The 19952-nt window shown below is 49.3% G+C and overlaps 1 protein-coding gene and 1 non-coding gene across 4 annotated transcripts in view; both read left to right on the top strand.

Moving 5' to 3' along the window:
• The first annotated feature begins 132 nt into the window (after positions 1 to 132).
• The window catches only part of SPTBN4 (spectrin beta, non-erythrocytic 4), a 109094-nt gene continuing 89274 nt past the window's right edge, over positions 133 to 19952 (top strand). The window contains exons 1-3 of one of the 3 annotated variants that reach the window (XM_074386328.1): positions 894 to 1230; positions 5808 to 5889; positions 7849 to 8035. In XM_074386328.1, the coding sequence (XP_074242429.1) occupies positions 7864 to 8035 (172 nt within the window). In that variant the 5' untranslated portion in view covers positions 894 to 1230; positions 5808 to 5889; positions 7849 to 7863. Of the gene's footprint in view, positions 847 to 893; positions 1231 to 5807; positions 5890 to 7848; positions 8036 to 19952 lie in introns of those variants that run through there. The other 2 variants (XM_074386329.1, XM_039465848.2) reach the window with 2 other exon arrangements.
• On the top strand, positions 14449 to 14555 carry LOC120362841 (U6 spliceosomal RNA). Its single transcript, XR_005578642.1, has one exon. It is a non-coding gene; the product is annotated as a U6 spliceosomal RNA (small nuclear RNA).

The following is a 19952-nucleotide window of genomic DNA, read 5'->3' as shown; positions in this document are numbered from 1 at the left end:
TGCTCTACCTCCCAGGAGGGGCGGGGCAAGGCGAGCCACGCCCACGGGCTCTCGTAGCTCCCGCCCCCTCTCCCGGCTCCAGGAGGGATCTTGGGCGCACGCTAAGCCGCAGGGCCTCTCAGAACCAGCAAGGGGAGAAAGTGAGGGAGGACCGAGTGCGTGTGTGCACTTGCTTGTAAGGCACTGTGTCACTGCGTATCTATGCACTTGTATGACCTGTGTGACTCAGTGACTAGGAGGGCAAGCATGACTGTGGCAACACCTCGTGTCATTCTCCGTGTGTGATCCCATGTTACAGTGCTACTACACGTGCATGACACCACGTGTGGCAGGCATTGATTCTGTTCTTTTGTGACCTTGTGGTGACACGGTGGGTGACACTGTGTCAGCCTGTGCGGTAGGGTGAGGTGTCTTACATGGAAGCGTGCGACTATTAGACCGTGACAGTGTGTGACGCCACATGTCTCATGTGAGGATGTGTGACACTGGGGCCCCATTCGTGTGTGTGGCTGTGGGTGTCTGTTGTGCTGCTGTTTGCGACCCCCTGCGACTGTGATGTGTGCGGTGCGGCGGTGCAGATTCGAGTGTGTAGAGTGTGTGACACTGTGGCTGTGACACTGGGCGCGATTTGTGGGCCTATGACACTGCTGGTGATTGCCGGGGAATGTGCGGTTGTGTGTGACAGGTGCGTTTGTGTGTGACGCCGCGTGGGTGGTGGTGACTATTGGAGTATGTGGTGGTGGGTGACACTGTTCCAGTGTGGACGCCGCGTGTGACAGCGTGAGGGTGTGACCCCGTGGGACCCCACAGGAGGGAGTGACGGTGGGCGAGCGCGTGGATGCGGGGGTGAGTTTCTGCGCCGACGCCCCCGTGAGTGTGGCAGCGTGGCGAGCGTGACCCCGTGGGAGTGTGCAGCGCGTGACGCCGCCGTGCCCGTGCAGCCGTGCGCCCCACGCCGCGGCCGGGTGTGACTGCGCGTGGGCCTCAGGAGGCTGGGCGCGGGGACCGCGGGCGGGAGGGGGTCCCGGGGGCGCGCGGAACGCGGCGGCGGCGCGAGCGAGGGAGGCGCGGCGGCGCATGCGGATCTGGCAGAGCCGCGGGCCGGCAGGGCCGAGCTGAGCCGGGCTGGGCCGGGCCGAGCCGGGCCAGGTCGGGCCGTGGACGCCGACAGGGAGGGCTGTCGGGCGCGGCGAGCAGCGGGGACAGCGGCGCCAGCGGCCGCCGGCCCAGGTGAGCGGAGAGGGGGTCGACAGCCCCTCCCCCAGCATGTCCCCACCTGCCGAGCATCCCTCCTCCGCGCGCGCCGGGCATGGCCGGAGCCCCGGGTCTCCTCAGGTGGAGGGAGGCAGAGGGTCGAGGGGAGGACAAGGCCCCAAGCCCCACCCGGCCCAGCCTCCGCGCAACGCGTGGGTCTTACCTTCAGCCTTGTCCTTCCCAGGCCCCCTCCTTGGGCGCGGTGTCTGGACCTCAGGGAGAGGCGGGGCCTGGGAAGGGTTAAAGCCTCTGATGCCACCGCAACCCAGAGCCCCCCCAGCCTTTGTGGGGGGCCTCCTTCCCGGCTCTCCCCCACTACCTGCTTTCTTCCTTCTCATTCAATCACATAATGGCCAGAGCTGATCCTCGGCCTGGCAGAGTGCTCAGGAGTGCGAAGGGCCTCCCCATCCCTAAGTGTCCTCCACTGAAGAAAACAGTTGTAACCACTGTTTAACAGGGAGGGAAACTGAGGCACAAAGAGGCCAAGTTAAAGATACTCGGTTAAAGATACAGCAAGAATAAAGCGGGACTTGAACTCATTTCTGTCTCACTCCAGATCAGGCACATGAATTTGCTGAGATAGGTGAGGGAAAGATGATGATAGCAAGCAACATGGATCGAGGGCTTGCTGTGTATCTATACCATGATCTTGCATTATTAACTTACTTCTTCTTCAAATGGGTATGATTATCATTAACTCTTTTTTTTTTTTTGAGACGGAGTTTCCCTCTTGTTGCCCAAGCTGGAGTGCAATGGTGCGATCTTGGCTCACTGCAACCTCTGCCTCCCGGCTTCAAGCAATTCTCCTGCCTCAGCCTCCTAAGTAGCTGGGATTACAAGCATGAGCCACAATATCTGGCTAATTTTGAATTTTTAGTGAAGACAGGGTTTCACTATGTTGGTAAAGCTGGTCTCCAACTACTGACCTCAGATGATCTGCCCACCTCCTCGGCCTCCCAAAGTGCTGGGTTTACAGGTGTGATCCACCACCCAGCCTACTTTTTTTCTTTTTTTTTTTTTGAGAGGGCATCTCGCTCTTGTTGTCTGGGCTGGAGTGCAATGGCACCATCTTGGCTCATTGCAACCTCCGCTCCTGGGTTCAAGCAATTCTCCTGCCTCAGCCTCCCTAGTAGCTGGGATTACCCATGCCCACCACCACACTTGGCCAATTTTTGCATTTTTAGTAGAGATGCGTTTTCACCATGTTGGCCAGGCTGGTCTCAAACTCCTGACCTCGGGTGAACCACCTGTCTTGGCCTCCCAAAGTGCTGGGATTACAGGCATGAACCAACATGCCTGGCCTACCTTTTTTTAAATTTTTTTGGTGACGTAGTCTTACTCGGTTGTTCAGGCTGGAGTGCAGTGGCCTGATCTCCGTTTATTGCAACCTCCACCCCACAGGTTCAAGCGATTTTCCTGCTTTAGCCTCCCGAGTTGCTGGGACTACAGACACGCACCACTAGGCCTGGCTAATTTTTGTTTTTTGTTTTTTTTTTAGTAGAGATGGTTTTTCGTCCTGGCCTCAGGTGATCCACCTGCCTTGGCCTCCCAAAGTGCTGAGATTACTGGCTTGAGCCACCATGCTGGGCTGTCATTACTATTTTGCAGATGAAAAAGAGTGGAACTGCTGGGCACAGTGGCTCATGCCTGTAATCCTAGCACTTTGAGAGACCGAGGTGGGTGGATCACCTGAGGTCAGGAGTTCAAGACCAGCCTGGCCATCATTGTGAAACCCCATCTTTAAAAAAAAAAAAAGAGAGAGAATGGAGGTGGTCCAGCCACAGTCACACAGGTGATAGTCAGCTGTGTGCTTACTTTCACTTTTCCATGGAAGGAGGGAAAAACAAAAATGGATTTGGGATTGAGCACAGTGGCTCACATCTGTAATCCCAGCACGTTGGGAGGTTGAGGTGAACAGATATCTTGAGCCCAGAGGTTTGAGACCATCCTGAGCAACACAGCAAGACCCCATGTCTACAAAAAATACCAAAATTAGCTGCGTATGGTGGAGCTTGTCTCTAGTCCCAGCTACTCAGAAGGCTGAGGTGGGAGAATTGGTTGAGCACAGGAGTTGGAGGCTGCAGGGAGCATGATTGTGTCACTGCTTTCCAGCCTGGGTGATAGAGCAATACCTTGTCTCAGGAAAAAAAAAAAAAAAGGATTTTAGTGTGTCCCCCTAAGGGACAAATTCTACTCTACTCACTTTATTGACCAAGACCCAGACCCTCCCTTCCTAGAATTCAGTGGGTTGGCAATTATCTGGGTCTTTTGAGAACATTGATCTCCTAACTTCCTCCCTTGTTAGTCTTAGAATCAGGCCTGGGGGCCCAGAAGGTAGAGGAGATACATCTAATGTCACTCACCCCTTTAAATTTTATCATTTTCAAAATTATTTTTTATTTGTTTTTTACTTTTATTTTTATTTTATTTTTTATTTTAGATGGAGTTTCGCTCTTGTTGCCCAGGCTGGAGTGCAATGGCATGATCTTGGCTCACTGCAACCTCTGCCTCCCGGGTTTAAGCAATTCTTCTGCCTCAGTCTCCCAAGTAGCTGGCATTAAAGGCATGCACCACCACGCCCAGCTATTATTTTTATTATTTATTTATTTATTTATTTATTTTTGAGATGGAGTCTCACTCTGCCCAGCTAATTTTTGTATTTTTAGTAGAGGTAGAGTTTCACCATGTTGGCCAGGCTGGTCTCAAACTCCTGACCTCAAGTGATCAGCCCAACTCGGCCACCCAAACTGCTGGTATTACAGGTATGAGCCACTGTGCCTGCCCCCAACTTTAAGTTTATTTTCTTCTTTTTTAATTTTCTTTTATTCCCCTTTAAATGGACAATATAGGCTGTGACCATATAGTAGTTAGTACTCTGCATTGTGCCCACAGCAACTTCGGTTCAAATCTGAGTCACGGCACCAAAAAATAAACATTAAAAAAAAAAAGGGCCGGGCGCGGTGGCTCAAGCCTGTAATCCCAGCACTTTGGGAGGCCGAGGCGGGTGGATCACGAGGTCAGGAGATCGAGACCATCCTGGTCAACATGGTGAAACCCCGTCTCTACTAAAAAAAATACAAAAAATTAGCTGGGCATGGTGGCACGTGCCTGTAATCCCAGCTACTCAGGAGGCTGAGGCAGGAGAATTGCCTGAACCCAGGAGGCAGAGGTTGCAGTGAGCCGAGATCGCGCCACTGCACTCCAGCCTGGGTAACAAGAGCGAAACTCCGCCTCAAAAAAAAAAAAAAAAAAGAACAATATAGCGGTGTTCAAGAGCATAGCTCTGGGGTCAGGCAATGTGACAGTTAGCTATTGCTGCAATAATGCTGTATACAAAGCCACCCCAAACTCGGTGTCTTTTTTCCCCCCTTTAAGATGGATTTCATGCTGTTGCCCAGGCTGGAGTGCAATGGCCTGATCTCGGCTCACTGCAGCCTCCACCTCCCAGGTTCAAGCCATTCTCCTGCCTCAGCCTCCCAAGTAGCTGGGATTACAGGTGCCTGACACCACACCCAGCTAATTTTTGTATTTTTAGTAGAGACAGGGTTCCACCAAGTTGGCCAGGCTGATCTGGAACTCCTGTCCTCAGGCGATCCACCCGCCTTGGCCTCCCAATGTGCTCTGGGATTACAGGCGTGAGCCACCATGCCCAACCGAATCACTGGAGGCCAAGAGTCTGAGACCAGCCTGGCCAGTGTGGTGAAACCCTATCTCTACTAAAAATACAAGTTAGCTGGGCATGGTGCCACGTGCCTGTGGTCCCAGCTATTCGGGAGGCTGAGGCACGAGAATCGCTCGAACTCGGGTGGCAGGGGTTGCAGTGAGCAAAGATTGTACTGTTGCACTCCAGCCTGGGTGACAGAGCAAGACTGTCTCAAAAAACAAAAAACACAAAACACAAAACACAGAACCTTTACTTAGCTGTTGAGTCTGAGCTCAGCAATTTAGGTTGGACTCAGCTGGGCCGTTCTTCTGGTCTCTGCTGGGGTCAAAGTTGAGGGTGGTGTTGGCAACCTTAGGTGGCCTTGGTTAGAATGACTAGAGCCTTGCACATAGTCTGGCCCAGGTGTGTTTTTCTCATGGCAACAGTAGAGTAGAAACACGCAGTCTCCTGAGTCCCAGGCTCAGAACTGGCACAGCAGCACTTCCACCTAATTCTGCTGGCCAAAGCAAATCATATGGCTAGAGTCAATGGGTAGGGCATGCGCCCGCTGTATCCTACCGTAGCAGTAGGAGGACACTGAAGAGAGTTACATGGCAAAGGGTGTGGCTACAAGGGTGAAGAATTATGGCCATCAGTGCAAACATTCTATCACCTAGATTTTTATTGTTGTTTTTTCGAGACGGAGTCTTGCTCTGTCAGCCAGGCTGGAGTGCATCGGCATGATCTTGGCTCACTGCAGCCTCCGCCTCCCGGATTCAAGTGATTCTCTTGCCTCAGCCCCCTGAGTACCTGGAATTACAGGTGCACACCACCACACTCAGCTAATTTTTCTTTTCTTTTCTTTTCTTTTTTTTTTTTTTTTTGAGACGGAATCTTGCTCTTTTGCCAGGCTGGAGTACAGAGGCACGATCCCGGCTCACTGCAACTTCCATTTTCCAGTTTCAAGCGATTCTCCTGCCTCAGCCTCCCAAGTAAGTGGGACTACAGGCATGCACCACCACACCAGGCTAATTTTTTTCTATTTTTAGTAGAGACGGGGTTTCACCATGTTGGCCAGGATAGTCTGGATCTCTTGACTTCGTGATCCGCCCGCCTCAGCCTCCCAAAGTGCTGGGATTACAGGCGTGAGCCACTGTGCCCAGCCCTATGACCTATGTTTAAATCCTAGCTACTTACTAGCTGTGTAACCTTGGAAAAGTAGGTCAACTCCTCTGTGCCTCAGTTTCCTCCTCTGTAAAACAGGTGTAGTAATGGCCAGCCGTTAGGGAATTAAATTTGTGCAAATAATAAGAGAATGTAGATGAAGTACTGCCCACAGTGCAAGTGTTCAGTATCTTTTCATTATTGTTATTACTGCGTTACAGAACTCTATTGTTCTAATAATAACAGTGACAATTTGCTGAGCCCTTAATATGTGCCAGGGGCTAAGCCATGTGTTTTACCACATCCTGTGAAGTGGTGAGGGTGAATATTATTATTATTAAGAAATAAGTCTCAAAAAACAAAAAAAAGTTAAAAATAAATAAATAAATAAATAAATAAAGGCTGGGTGTGGTGGCTCATGCCTGTAATCCCAGCACTTTGGGAGGCCGAGGTGGGCGGATCACCTGAGGTCAGGAGTTCGAGAGACCAGCCTGGCCAACATGGAGAAACCCCATCTCTAAAAAAAGAAAAACAAAGAAATAGGTTTCACTATATTGCCCAGTTTGGAGTGCAGTGGTGCTATCACAGATCACTGTAGCTTTGACTTTTTGGGCTCAAGTCATCCTCATGCCTCAGCCTCCTAAGCAGCTGGGATTACAGGTGGCAGCCACCACACTCAGCTAACTTTTTTGTTTTTTTATTTTTTAATTTTTAATTTTATTTATATATTTATTTTTAAAGATGGGGTTTCACCATGATGGCCAGGCTGGTCTTGAACTCCTGACCTCAGGTGATTCACTCCCCTCGGCCTCCCAAAGTGCTGGGATTACAGGCATGAGCTACCGCGCCTGGCCAACTTTTTTGTTTTTCTCAAGACAGGTACTGGCTTTGCTGCCCAGACTGGAGTGCAGTGGCACAGTCTCGGCTCACTGCAACCTCCATCTCTCGGGCTCAAGCCATCCTCACACCTCAGCCTTCCGAGTAGCTGGGATTATAGGCACGTGCGACCACATCCAGCTAATTTTTGTGTGTGTGTGTATATATATATATATATATATATATATATATATATATTTTTTTTTTTTTTTTTTTTTTTTTTTTTTTTTTGCGATGGAGTTTCACTCTTGTTGCCCAGGCTGGAGTGCAGTGGTGAAATCTTGGCTCACCGGAAACTCCGCTTCCTGGGTTCAAGTGATTCTCCTGCCTCAGCCTCCCAAGCAGCTGGGATTACAGGCATGTGCCACCATGCCCAGCTAATTTTGTATTTTCAATAGAGATGGAGTTTCTCCATGTTGGTCAGGCTGGTCTTGAACTCCCAACCTCAGATGATCTGCCTGCCTTGGCCTCCCAAAATGTTGGGATTACAGGTGTGAGCCACTGCGCCTGACTAATTTTTGTATTTTTTTGTAGAGACAGGGTTTCACCATGTTGTCTGGGCTTGTCTCGAAGTCCTGGGCTCAAGCAATCCGCCCTTCTCAGCCTCCCAAAATGTTGGAATTACAGGCCTGAACTACTGCGCCTGGCTTATTTTCATTTTTGTAGAGATGAAATTTCGCAATTTTACCCAGGCTGGTCTCTAACCCCTGGGCTCAAGCTATTCTCCTACCTCTGCCTCCCAAAGTGCTGGGATTACAGGCATAAGCCACTGTGCCGAGGCCCTATCGTTATTATTATGGCCACTTTAAAGACAGAGAAACTGAGGACAAGAGAGGGGACAGGACTCAATGACAGTCACTGTTAGAAATGGGACCTGATCCTAGACCTAACCCATCTCTCCCCATGTCCAGGCCTCACTTTCCCCGATGGCGCAGGTACCAGGGGAGGTGGACAACATGGAGGGCCTGCCTGCCCCTAACAACAACAACCCTGCCGCCCACTGGGAGAGTCCGGATCGGGGCTGGGAGCGGGAGCAGCTGGCCGCCTCCACCGCAGCCGCCTCGCTCTTTGAGTGCTCCCGGATCAAGGCCTTGGCAGGTACCTGGGGGAGGGCTGGGGTGGGATGAGGAGGAGGGGGAAGGGGGAAAGGTACCCAAGAACCTTGGTGGCTGGGAGGGTGGGAAGAGAGACCAACCCTGTCCAACAGAACTGTCAATGGCGGCGGAAATAGTCTATATCCGTGATGTCCAATATAATAATCACTAGTCTGTGTGGCTTTTGAGCACTCGAAATGTTGTTAGTGCTATGTGACAGACTGAGTTTTAAATTTTATTTGGTTTTAACCGAATTTATTTTTATAATTTCCGAGACGGAGTCTTGCTGTGTTGCCCAGGCTGGGGTGCCGTGGTGTGATCTTGGTTCACTGCAATCTCCACCTCACTGTTCAAGCCATCTTCCCACCTCGGCCTCCCGAATAGCTGGGACTACAGGTGTGCACCACCGCACCCAGCTAATTTTCTTCTTGTATTTTTAGTAGAGACAGGGTTTCACTGTGTTTGCCAGGCTGGTCTCAAACTTCTGACCTTAAGTGATCCACCTGCCTTGGCCTTCCAAAGTGCTGGGATTTCAGGTGTGAGCCACTGCATCGGGCCCAATTTTAATTAAATTTAAATAGCCACATGTGGCTTGTGACTGCTGTGTGGGGGCCGTGGAGCCTTAGAAACTTAGAAATGCGCTGGGCGCGGTGGCTCAAGCCTGTAATCCCAGCACTTTGGGAGGCCGAGGCGGGTGGATCACGAGGTCAAGAGATCAAGGCCATCCTGGTCAACATGGTAAAACCCCGTCTCTACTAAAAATACAAAAAAATTAGCTGGGCATGGTGGCACGTGCCTGTAATCCCAGCTACTCAGGAGGCTGAGGCAGGAGAATTGCCTGAACCCAGGAGGCGGAGGTTGCAGTGAGCCGAGATTGCGCCATTGCACTCCAGCCTGGGTAACAAGAGCGAAACTCCGTCTCAAAAAAAAAAAAAAAAAAAAGAAATTTAGAAATGTACAGTCCCAGAAAGGTAGGACTTTGTAAGCATATTCCCTTAGAATCCCGAAATGCAAAAAAAAAAAAAAAAAAAAAAAAGTGGGCAGGGGGAGTTGGGGTCTGAGAAAAAAAAAAAAAATCCCAAAATGCAGAGCCATCAGATCCTAGGAACTTGAAATGTGGTACTCAGAGATTCTTAGACCTTTCGAAATGAAGACCTTTGGCCAGACACAGTGGCTCACACCTGTAATCCCAGCACTTTGAGAGGCAGAGGTGGACAGATTGCTTGAGCTCAAGAGTTTGAGACCAGCTTGGCCAACATAGTGAAACCCTGTCTCTACTAAAAATACAAAAACACTTAGCCGGGTGTTGTAGTCCCAGCTATTTGGGAGGCTGAGGCAGGAGAATCACTTGAACCCAGGAGATGGAGGTTACAGGGAACTGAGATCACGCCTTTTCACTCCAGCCTAAGCAACAAGAACGAAACACCATCTCAATTTTTAAGATGGGGTCTTGTTATGTTGCCCAGGCTAGTCTGGAACTCCTGGGCTCAAACAATCCTCCCACCTCAGTCTCTCAAAGTGGTTTGATTACAGGGGTGAGCCACAGTGCCTAGAGGTCACCCTATTGTGATGTATCAGAACAATATTAGCAAAGATCATAGAACTTTACAGTTATAGAAAGACCTTAGACCTTCAGAATTGCAGACCCTTGAACCTTAGTACTTAGTATTCAAAGGGGTTGGAACCTTAGAAGTGTTTGATCATCAGCATTAAAACTGACAGAGACCCTGAGGAGCCTCAAAGATATGTAACTTCATAATCATAAGCCTTTAAAACATGACACCCCGGCACTTTTACCCTTCAGACCTTAACATCTTAGAAACACGGAGTACTAGAATCATAAAATATAGATGATCATAATCATGAATTCTTAAAACCAAAGATCAGAATCAGTTCCCTCAGAATTTTAAAACTTTAGTAACTCAGCAGTTTATAATCACAGGATCTCTGATACTAAGATTTTTGGAACTTTATTTTTATTTTTATTTATTTATTTTTTTTGAGACGGAGTTTCGCTCTTGTTACCCAGGCTGGAGTGCAATGGCATGATCTCGGCTCACCGCGACCTCCGCCTCCTGGGCTCAGGCAATTCTCCTGCCTCAGCCTCCTGAGTAGCTGGGATTACAGACACACGCCACCATGCCCAGCTAATTTTTTGTATTTTTAGTAGAGACGGGGTTTCACCATGTCGACCAGGATGGTCTCGAACTCTTGACCTCGTGATCCACCCGCCTCGGCCTCCCAAAGTGCTGGGATTACAGGCTTGAGCCACCGCGCCCGGCGGAACTTTATTTTTTTATTTTTATTTTTTTTTATTTTATTTTTTTTTTTTTGAGACGGAGTTTCGCTCTTGTTACCCAGGCTGGAGTGCAATGGCGCGATCTCGGCTCACCGCAACCTCCTCCTCCTGGGTTCAGGCAATTCTCCTGCCTCAGCCTCCTGAGTAGCTGGGATTACAGGCACGTGCCGCCATGCCCAGCTAATTTTTTGTATTTTTAGTAGAGACGGGGTTTCACCATGTTGACCAGGATGGTCTCGATCTCTCGACCTCGTGATCCACCCGCCTCGGCCTCCCAAAGTGCTGGGATTACAGGCTTGAGCCACCGCGCCCGGCCTGGAACTTTATTTTTTAATTAAAAAAAATTTTTTTTTGAGATGGAGTCTCACTCTGTCACCCAGGCTGGAGTGCAGTGGCGCGATCTCTGCTCACTGCAACCCCTGCCTCTCAGGTTCAAGTGATTCTCCTGCCCCGTATCACTACGCCTGCCTGAATTTTGTATTTTTAGTACAGACAGGGTTTCACCATGTTGGCCAGGCTGGTCTTGAACTCCTGACCTCATGATCCGCCCACCTCAGCCTCCCAAAGTGCTAGGATTATAGGCGTGAGCCACCACTCCCAGCCTTTTTGGAACTTTGTAAGATATCAAGCAGAGGTGTCCAACTCCAAGGCTTCTGGGGAAGCAAGTGACACAAAAAAGTGAGTGGACTGGGGACCATGGTCAACTGGAGAGCAGTCACTAGCTCCAGCCATCAGGAAACACAGGCCCAAAGTTACTAGCTCTGATATTTGTCGGGAATTTCTCAATTAAAACAAATCTGGGGCCAGGCACAATGGCTCACACCTGTAATCCCAGCACTTTGAGAGACCAAAGCAGGCAGATCGCTTGAGCCCAGGAGTTCGAGATCAGCCTGGCCAACATGGTGAAACCCTGTCTCTACTAAAAATATAAAAATTAGCCAGGTGTGGTGGTGCACACCTGTAGTCCCAGCTATTTCGGAGGCTGAGGTGGGAGAATCTCCTGAACCCAGGAAGTGGAGGTTGCAGTGAGTGGAGATCACACCACTGCACTCCAGCCTAGGTAACAGAATGAGACCCTGTCTCAAAAAAATAAGAAATCTGGCTGGACACAGTGGCTCACATCTGTTATCCCAGCACTTTAAGAGGCTGAGACAAGCAGATCACCGGAGGTTGGGAGTTTGAGACCAGCCTGGTCAGCATGGCAAAACCCTGTCTCTATTAAAAATACAAAAATTAGCTGGGCATGGTGGCATGTGCCTGTAATCTCAGGTACTCAGGAGGCTGAGGCAGGAGAATTGCTTGAACCCAGGAGGTAGAGGCTGCAGTGAGCTGAGATGGTGCCATTGTACTCCAGCTTGGGTCACAAGAGCAAAACTCCATCTCAAAAAAAAAAAAAAAAAAAAGAGAGAGAGAGAAATCTGTATGTGCCACAAAGTATGAACCAGATTCAGCTGATGGCTTGCCAGCTTTGTGTGATCTAGAAACCTAGACTGATGAAAACATACACTCGTGGAAACTTACAATCATATTTTCAGAGTCTTAGAATCTTAAAAAGGTAGGAACATATCAAATTAGAATTCTAGAATTTACTACTTTAGTGTAAGTGAGTTTGTTTTCAGTTTGTGTTTGTTTTTTTGGAGGAGGGGGTCTTCCCATGTTGTTCAGACAGGTCTCAAACTCCTGGTCTCAACTCAGCCTTCTGAGTAGCTGGGCTTACAGACCTGTATCACCACTCCCAGCTTTAGAATTTTTAATTATTATTATTATTTAGATTGCTGCCCAAGCTGGAGTGTGGTGATACAGTCATAGCTCACTGCAGTCTTCAACTTCTGGGCTTGAGTGATCCTCCCACTTTAGCCTCTAGAGTAGCTGAGACTATAGGCATGTGCCACCATGCCTGGCTAATTTTCTTATTTTTCTTATTTTTGTAGAGACAGGGTCTTGCTATGTTGCCCAGGCTGATCTTGAACTCCTGGACTCAAGTGATCCTCCCTCCGTGGCCTCCCAAAGTGCTGGGATTACAGGCGTGAGCCACCACGCCTGGCCTATACGGTTTTCTCGATCTGTCACCGAGGCTGGAGTGCGATGGTGTGATGACGGCTCACTGCATCCTCGACCTACCAGGTCACCTGTCATCCATCCTAGCACTGTGGGAGGCTGAGATGGGAGTATCAGTTGAGCCCAGGAGTTTGAGACCAACCCGGGCAACATAGTGACACCCTGTCTCTATCCATTTTTTCAACATTGAAGAAAATTGCAAGCTGGGCACGGTGGTTCACGCCTGTAATCCCAGCACTTTGGGAGATGGAGGCGGGTGGATCACGAGGTCAGAAGTTCGAGACCAGTCTGGCCAATGTAGTGAAACCCCCCTCTCTACTAAAATTACAAAAAAATACAAAAAATTAGCCAGGTGTGGTGGTGTGTGCCTGTAATCCAGGCAGGAGAATCTCGTGAACCCAGGAGGAGGAGGTTGCAGTGATCTGAGATCGTGCCATTGCACTCCAGCCTGGGTGACAGAGTGAGACTCTCTCTTTATTTTGAGACTCCGTCTCAAAAAAAAAAAAAAAAAAAAAAGGAAAAAAGAAAAGAGAGAAACAAAGAAAGAGAGAGAGAGAGAGAGAGAATGAATGAAAGAAAGAAAGAAGGCCGGGCACGGTGGCTCACACCTGTAATCCCAGCACTTTGGGAGGCCGAGGCAGGTGGATCACGAGGTCAGGAGATCGAGACCATCCTGGTCAACATGGTGAAACCCCATCTCTACTAAAAATACAAAAAATTAGCTGGGCTTGGTGGCACGTGCCTGTAATCCCAGCTACTCAGGAGGCTGAGGCAGGAGAATTGCCTGAACCCAGGAGGCGGAGGTTTCGGTGAGCCGAGATCGCGCCATTGCACTCCAGCCTGGGTGACAAGAGCGAAACTCCATCTCAAAAAAAAAAAAAAGAAAAGAAAAGAAAAAAGAAAGAAAGAAGGAAGAAAGGAAAGAAAGAAAAAGAAAGAAAGAAAGAAAGAAAAAAATTGTTTGGACCCATATTCAATGTGTTCTCCTAGTCACCCTCCGCAGTTTGTGGCTCAAAATTGCCATTGATCTGTGTGAGGCCTTTCTCCTTGTATTTGTTAATTCTCTTTTATTCCCATATCTCAAATCAATTTTGTCTCCCCTGCAGGCAACCATTGAGATTGTTTCTTCTTTTTTTTGAGACAGAATCTGGATCTTTCGCCAGGCACCAGGCTGGAGTGCAGTGGTGCGATCTCGGCTCACTGCAACCTCCACCTTCTGGGTTCAAGCGATTCTCTTGCCTCAGCCTCCTGAGTAACTGGGACTACAGGCATGCACCACCATGCCCGGCTAATTTTTGTATTTTAGTAGAGATGGGATTTCACTGTGTTGGCCAGGATGGTCTTGATTTCTTGACCTCGTGATCTACCCGCCTCGGCCTCCCAAAGTGCTGGGATTACAGGCGTGAGCCACCGTGCCCAGCCTTGTTTTTGTTTTGTTTTTTGTTTTTTGTTTTTTGTTTTTTTTGAGACGGAGTTTCGCTCTTGTTACCCAGGCTGGAGTGCAATGGCGCGATCTCGGCTCACCGCAACCTCCGCCTCCTGGGTTCAGGCAATTCTCCTGCCTCAGCCCCCTGAGTAGGTGGGATTATAGGCACGCGCCACCATGCCCAGCTAACTTTTTGTATTTTTAGTAGAGACGGGGTTTCACCCTGTCGACCAGGATGGTCTCGATCTCTCGACCTTGTGATCCACCCGCCTCGGCCTCCCAAAGTGCTGGGATTACAGGCTTGAGCCACCGCGCCCGGCTGTTTTGTTTTTTAAATAGAGACGGGGTCTTGCTATGTTGACCAGGCTGGTCTTGAACTCCTGGACCCAAGCAATCCTCCCATCTCAACCTTCCTGTTGGGAGGCCACCACTTCTGACTCCATTCAGATAGTTTTAATGTGAATCCTTTCCTTTGTGTGGGGATAATTGCATTGCTAATGAGTAAGCATATATATATATATATTTAACTTTTTATTATTAAAGTGGTTCATGCATGAATGGCAGATAAATCATGCCAGTATTTCCACAAACGAGCACTCTCTTGTAACCAGCACCCATATTAAAAAGCAGAATAGTGCTCGATTCAGCAGCATATATGCTAAAATTGGAATGATACAGAGAAGATTAGCATGGCCCCTGTGCAAGGGTGACATGCAAATTCGTGAAGCATTCCCTATTATAATTTTGTTAAAAAAAAAAAAAAGACAGAATATACAATGGGGTATGGTGACTCATGCCTGTAATCTGAGTGTGTTGGGAAAGTAAGGTGTGATGATCACTTGAGGCCAGGAGTTCAAGACCAGCCTGGGCAACATAGAGAGACCCCATCTCTCCACAGAAAAAAAAAAAAATTTTTTTAATTCACTGGGTGTGGTAGGACGAGCCTGTAGTCCTAGCTACTCAGAAGGCTGAGGTGGGAAGATTACTTGAGCCCAGGAGTTCGAGGCTGCAGTGACCTAAGAAGGTGCCCCTGCCCTCCAGCCTGGGCAACAGAATGAGATCCCATCTCTAAAAAGCAAACAAACAGAATGTGACATATGACAGCCCCAGGAAAGCATCCTCAGGCCACCTCCCTATCACTGTAGTCGAAAGGTGTTCTCTCTTCTGACAGCTCAGCTTTATTTGCTGGTGTTTTAACTTTATGTAAATGGAAGAATGCATTGCTGTTCTGTGTCTGCCTTTATTCACTCAACATTATGCTTGTGGGAGATTTGTCCGTGTCTCCCTGTGCTCGTGGGTTGTTCCTTCTCCTTGCTGTACAGTGTTCCGTGGTATGAATGTACCACACTCTGTTTATCCATTTGCCTGTCAATGAGTGTTTGGGTTACTGCTGGTTTGTGACTACCATAAATGGTGGTGTTAGGCTGGGTGCAGTGGCTCACACCTGTAATCCCAGCGCGTTGGGAGGCCAAGGCAGGCAGATTACTTGAAGCCAGGAGTTCAAGATCAGCCTGGGCAATATAGCAAGACCCCATCTCTACTAAAAGTCCAGAAAAGTCTGCTGAGTATAGTGATATGTGTCTGTAATCCCAGCTACTCGGGATGCTGAGGGGGGAGAATTGCTTGAACTCAGGAGGTGGATGTTGCAGTGAGCTGAGATTGTGCCACTGGACTCTAGCCTGGGTGACAGAGTGAGACTCTGTCTTAAATAAATAAATACATACATAAAGTAAACGGTGGTGTTCTTGAGTTTCTATTTCATAATTCCGGTGGGCCTAAGCACTTGTTTCTGGCGGTTTACACCCACCCAGGAGTGAAGCTGTCCAATCATACAGTAAGTGTATATCTTTGTTTTTTGTTTTTTGTTTTGTTTTGTTTTGTTTTGTTTTGTTTTGTTTTTGAGACGGAGTTTCGCTCTTGTTACCCAGGCTGGAGTGCAATGGCGCGATCTCGGCTCACCGCAACCTCCGCCTCCTGGGTTCAGGCAATTCTCCTGCCTCAGCCTCCTGAGTAGCTGGGATTACAGGCATGCACCACCATGCCCAGCTATTTTTTTTGTATTTTTAGTAGAGACGGGGTTTCACCATGTTGACCAGGATGGTCTCGATCTCTTGACCTTGTGATCCACCCGCCTTGGCCTCCCAAAGTGCTGGGATTACAGGCTTGAGCCACCGCGCCCGGCCTTTTGTTTTGTTTTTTTTTTTTGTTTTTGAGACGGAGTTTCACTCTTGTTACCCAGGCTGGAGTGCAATGGTGCGATCTCGGCTCACCGCAACCTCCGCCTCCTGGGTTCAGGCAATTCTCCTGCCTCAGCCTCCTGAGTAGCTGGGATTACAGGCACGCGCCACCATGCCCAGCTAATTTTTTGTATTTTTAGTAGAGACGGGGTTTCACCCTGTTGACCAGGTTGGTCTCGATCTCTCGACCTCGTGATTCACCCGCCTCGGCCTCCCAAAGTGCTGGGATTACAGGCTTGAGCCACCGCGCCCGGCCTTTTTTTTTTTTTTTTTTTGAGACGGAGTCTTGCTCTGTTGCCCAGGCTGGAGCACAGTGGTGCAATCTTGGCTCACTGCAATCTCTGCCTCCCGGATTCAGGTGATTCTCCTGCCTCAGCCTCCTGACCGGCGGGGATTACAGGTGTTCACCACTACACCTGGCTAATTTTTGTATTTTTAGTAGAGACAAGGCTTCACCATGTTGGCTAGGCTGGTCTCGAACTCCTGACCTCAGGTAATCTGCCCGCCTCCCAAAGTGCTGGGATTGCAGGCCTGAGTCACCGCACCCAGCCTGAGTAAGTGTATATCTTTTATTTACATGTATATATGTATTTGTTTTGTTAATTGAGATGAGGTCTCACTGTGTTGCTCAGGCTGGTCTCCGACTCCTGGGCTCAGCCAGTCCTCCTGGGCTCAGCCTCCCAGAGTGTTTGGATTACAGGTGTGAGCCACTGCGCCCAGTCTCTTGTCTTTTGTCCATTTTCTCATTACTTTGTCTGCCTCTTCCTGATGGTTTTGCAGGAATATAAGCACTTAGGCAGACATATGTGTTGTGAATGTTTTCACCCACTCTGTGGCTTATCTTTTCACTGGCTTAATGGGGCCTTTGATGAACAGATTTTTCCTTCTTCCTTCTTTCCTCCCTCCCTCCCTCCCTTCCTTCTTCTCTCTCTCTCTCTACAAGATCGCACTCTGTTGTCCAGGCTAGAGTGCAGTGGCTCAGTCTCTGATCACTGCAGCCTCAACCTGAGGAACTGGGATCACAGGCATGGGCCACCATGCCCGGCTAACTTTTTGTATTTTTAGTAGAGACAGGGCTTTGCCATGTTGCCCAAGCTTGTCTGAAACTCTTGACTTCAAGTGATCCCCCTGCCTCAGCCTCCCAAAGTGCTGGAATTATAGGCATGAGCCACTGTGCCCGGCCTAAAAGTCTTATTGTAGTCCTTTTACATTTAGATTTGTAAGCTGAATGAAATTTATTCGTGTGTATTATTGTGTACAGTGCAGGTCAGTTTGCTGTCTTCCCCCATACAGATGTCCAGTTGACTCAGCTCCATTAATTAATTTATCCTTTCCCTACTGAACTGCAGTGTCATTTTGTCATAAATCTGAGAGCCACTTACCTATGGGTTTCTGCATGCAGGTATTGCTAACTCATATAGTTTTATCATGTTCCAGAGTGCATTCCTTCCTTTTTTTTTTTGAGACAGAGTCTTTCTCTGTTACCCAGGCTGGAGTGCAGTGGCGCAATCTCAGCTCACTGCAACTCTGCCTCCTGGGTTCAAGCCATTCTCCTGCCTCAGCCTCCTGAGGAGCTGAGATTACAGGCGCACAGCACCACACCTGGCTAATTTTTGTATTTTTAGTAGAGATGGGGTTTCGCCATGTTGGCCAGGCTGGTCTCAAACTCCTGACCTCAGGTGATCCACCCACCTCAGCTTCCCAAAGTGCTGGAATTACAGGCATGAGCCACTGTGCCTGGCCTATTTGTTTATTTTTAAGACAGGGTCTGTTGCCGAGGCTGGAGTGCAGTGTTGTGATCTCAGCTCACTGCAACCTCCAGCTCCTGACCTCAAGCGATCCTTTCACCTCATCGTCTCCAGCACTACAGGTACTGGCAAGCATGTAGCAGGGACCACAGGTGCACCCCACCATGCCTAGCTAATTTCTGTATTTCTGTAGAGACGGGGATCTCCCCTGGGCTTGAACTCTTGGGCTCAAACAATCCTTCTACCTCGGCCTCCCAATTTGCTGAGATTACTGGCCCATAATGAACCACTGCATCCAGCCAAGTTAAAGTCTTACTCTCAGGAAATGTGTTTCACCTGTGATTGTTACGGGAGAAGAATGCATAAATGGTAAAAAGCGGGCATAAGAGCACTTGCCTATAGTCCCAGCTATTTGGGAGGCTGAGGGTGGGAGAATCATTGGAGCCCAGAAGTTTGAGATCAGCCTGGACAACATAGCAAGAACCCCATTGCTACAGAAAGTAAAAATGAAAGGCTGGGCGCGGTGGCTCACGCCTGTAATCCCAGCACTTTGGGAGGCCGAGGCAGGTGGATCACGAGGTCAAGAGATCGAGACCATCCTGGTCAACAAGGTGAAACCCCGTCTCTACTAAAAATACAAAAGTTAGCCGGGCGCGGTGGCTCAAGCCTGTAATCCCAGCACTTTGGGAGGCTGAGGCGGGGTGGATCACGAGGTCGAGAGATCGAGACCATCCTGGTCAACATGGTGAAACCCCGTCTCTACTAAAGATACAAAAAATTAGCTGGGCATGGTGGCACGAGCCTGTAATCCCAGCTACTCAGGAGGCTGAGGCAGGGGAATTGCCTGAGCCCAGGAGGCGGAGGTTGCGGTGAGCCGAGATCGCGCCATTGCACTCCAGCCTGGGTAACAAGAGCGAAACTCCGTCTCAAAACAAAAACAAAAACAAAAATTAGCTGGGCATGGTGGTGCATGCCTGTAATCCCAGCTACTTGGGAGGCTGAGGCAGGAGAATTGCTTGAACCCAGGAGGCGGAGGTTGCAGTGAGCCAAGATTGTGCCATTGCACTCCAGCCTGGGTAACAAGAGCGAAACTCCTTCTAAAAAAGAAAGAAAAAGAAAAAGAAAAACATAGCCAGCTGTGCTGCACACTTGGAGTCCCCTTCGGGAGGCTGAGGTGGGAGTGTCTCTTGAGCCTAGGAGGTCGAGGCTGTAGTGAGCTGTGATTGTGCCCCTGCACTACCACCTGGGTGACAGAGTGGGACTGTCTCAAAAAGAAAATAACTCAATATAAGCACAATAGCAGGCATAGGAAAACTGTCATTTGGCCTGGAGTATTTACGTTTGTTTGTTTTGAGTCAGGGTCTCCTTCTCTTGCCCAGACTGGAGTGCAGTGGTGTGATCACGGCTCACTGCAGCCTCGAACTCCCAGGCTTAAGCGATCCTCCCATCTCAGCCTTCTGAGCAGCTGGCATCACAGGTGCACACCACCATGCCTGACTATTTTTAATTTTTTGTTGTTGTTGTTTAGAGACAGGGGTCTCACTATGTTGCCCAATCTGGTCTCAAACTCCTGGGCTCAAGTGATCCTCCCACCTTGACCTCCCAAAGTGCTCAGATTACAGGTGTAAGCCACCACACCCAGCCTGGTCAGGATTCTTGGCACCCCAAAGGTATGTGTCAGCTATGGTCCTGGCAGGAAGCATATGGCACCCCACAAGGGGTAAGGTTGGGGCGAGTTTAATGAAGGGGTATTTACATAGGGGTAGGTGGGGCTAAGGGAACCTACCAGTGCAGTTGAGACCCCCAGTGACTGGAGCACAGGAGGGAGTGGTGAGAGAGGAGAGAGGCGTCGTCAGCAGTAGCTGGGGATGTAGGAAAGGAACCAGGCACTACCAGGAGCAGGTCAGGCAGGGAGGGAGGGAGCAGGAAGGAACAAATCCCTTGACCCCTTCTCTCTCCTCTGATCTCCGGCTGGTCAAACCTGGCTGGAAGTCTGAGGGGCTCTGAGGTTTGCAGAGGCCATTCATATGGTCCACACTGGCCAGCCTCCCTGAGCCCACCACAGCACAGGGAAGAGGAGTGGAAGGTGGCACCAGAGGGGCAAACGGAGGACCCCTGCACAATAAACACACCAACATTGTTGGCATTCAATG

The sequence above is a fragment of the Saimiri boliviensis genome, chromosome 14 (genome assembly GCF_048565385.1).
Source record: "Saimiri boliviensis isolate mSaiBol1 chromosome 14, mSaiBol1.pri, whole genome shotgun sequence".
NCBI lineage: Eukaryota > Metazoa > Chordata > Mammalia > Primates > Cebidae > Saimiri > Saimiri boliviensis.
This window is presented reverse-complemented; position numbering and strand designations above follow the sequence as displayed.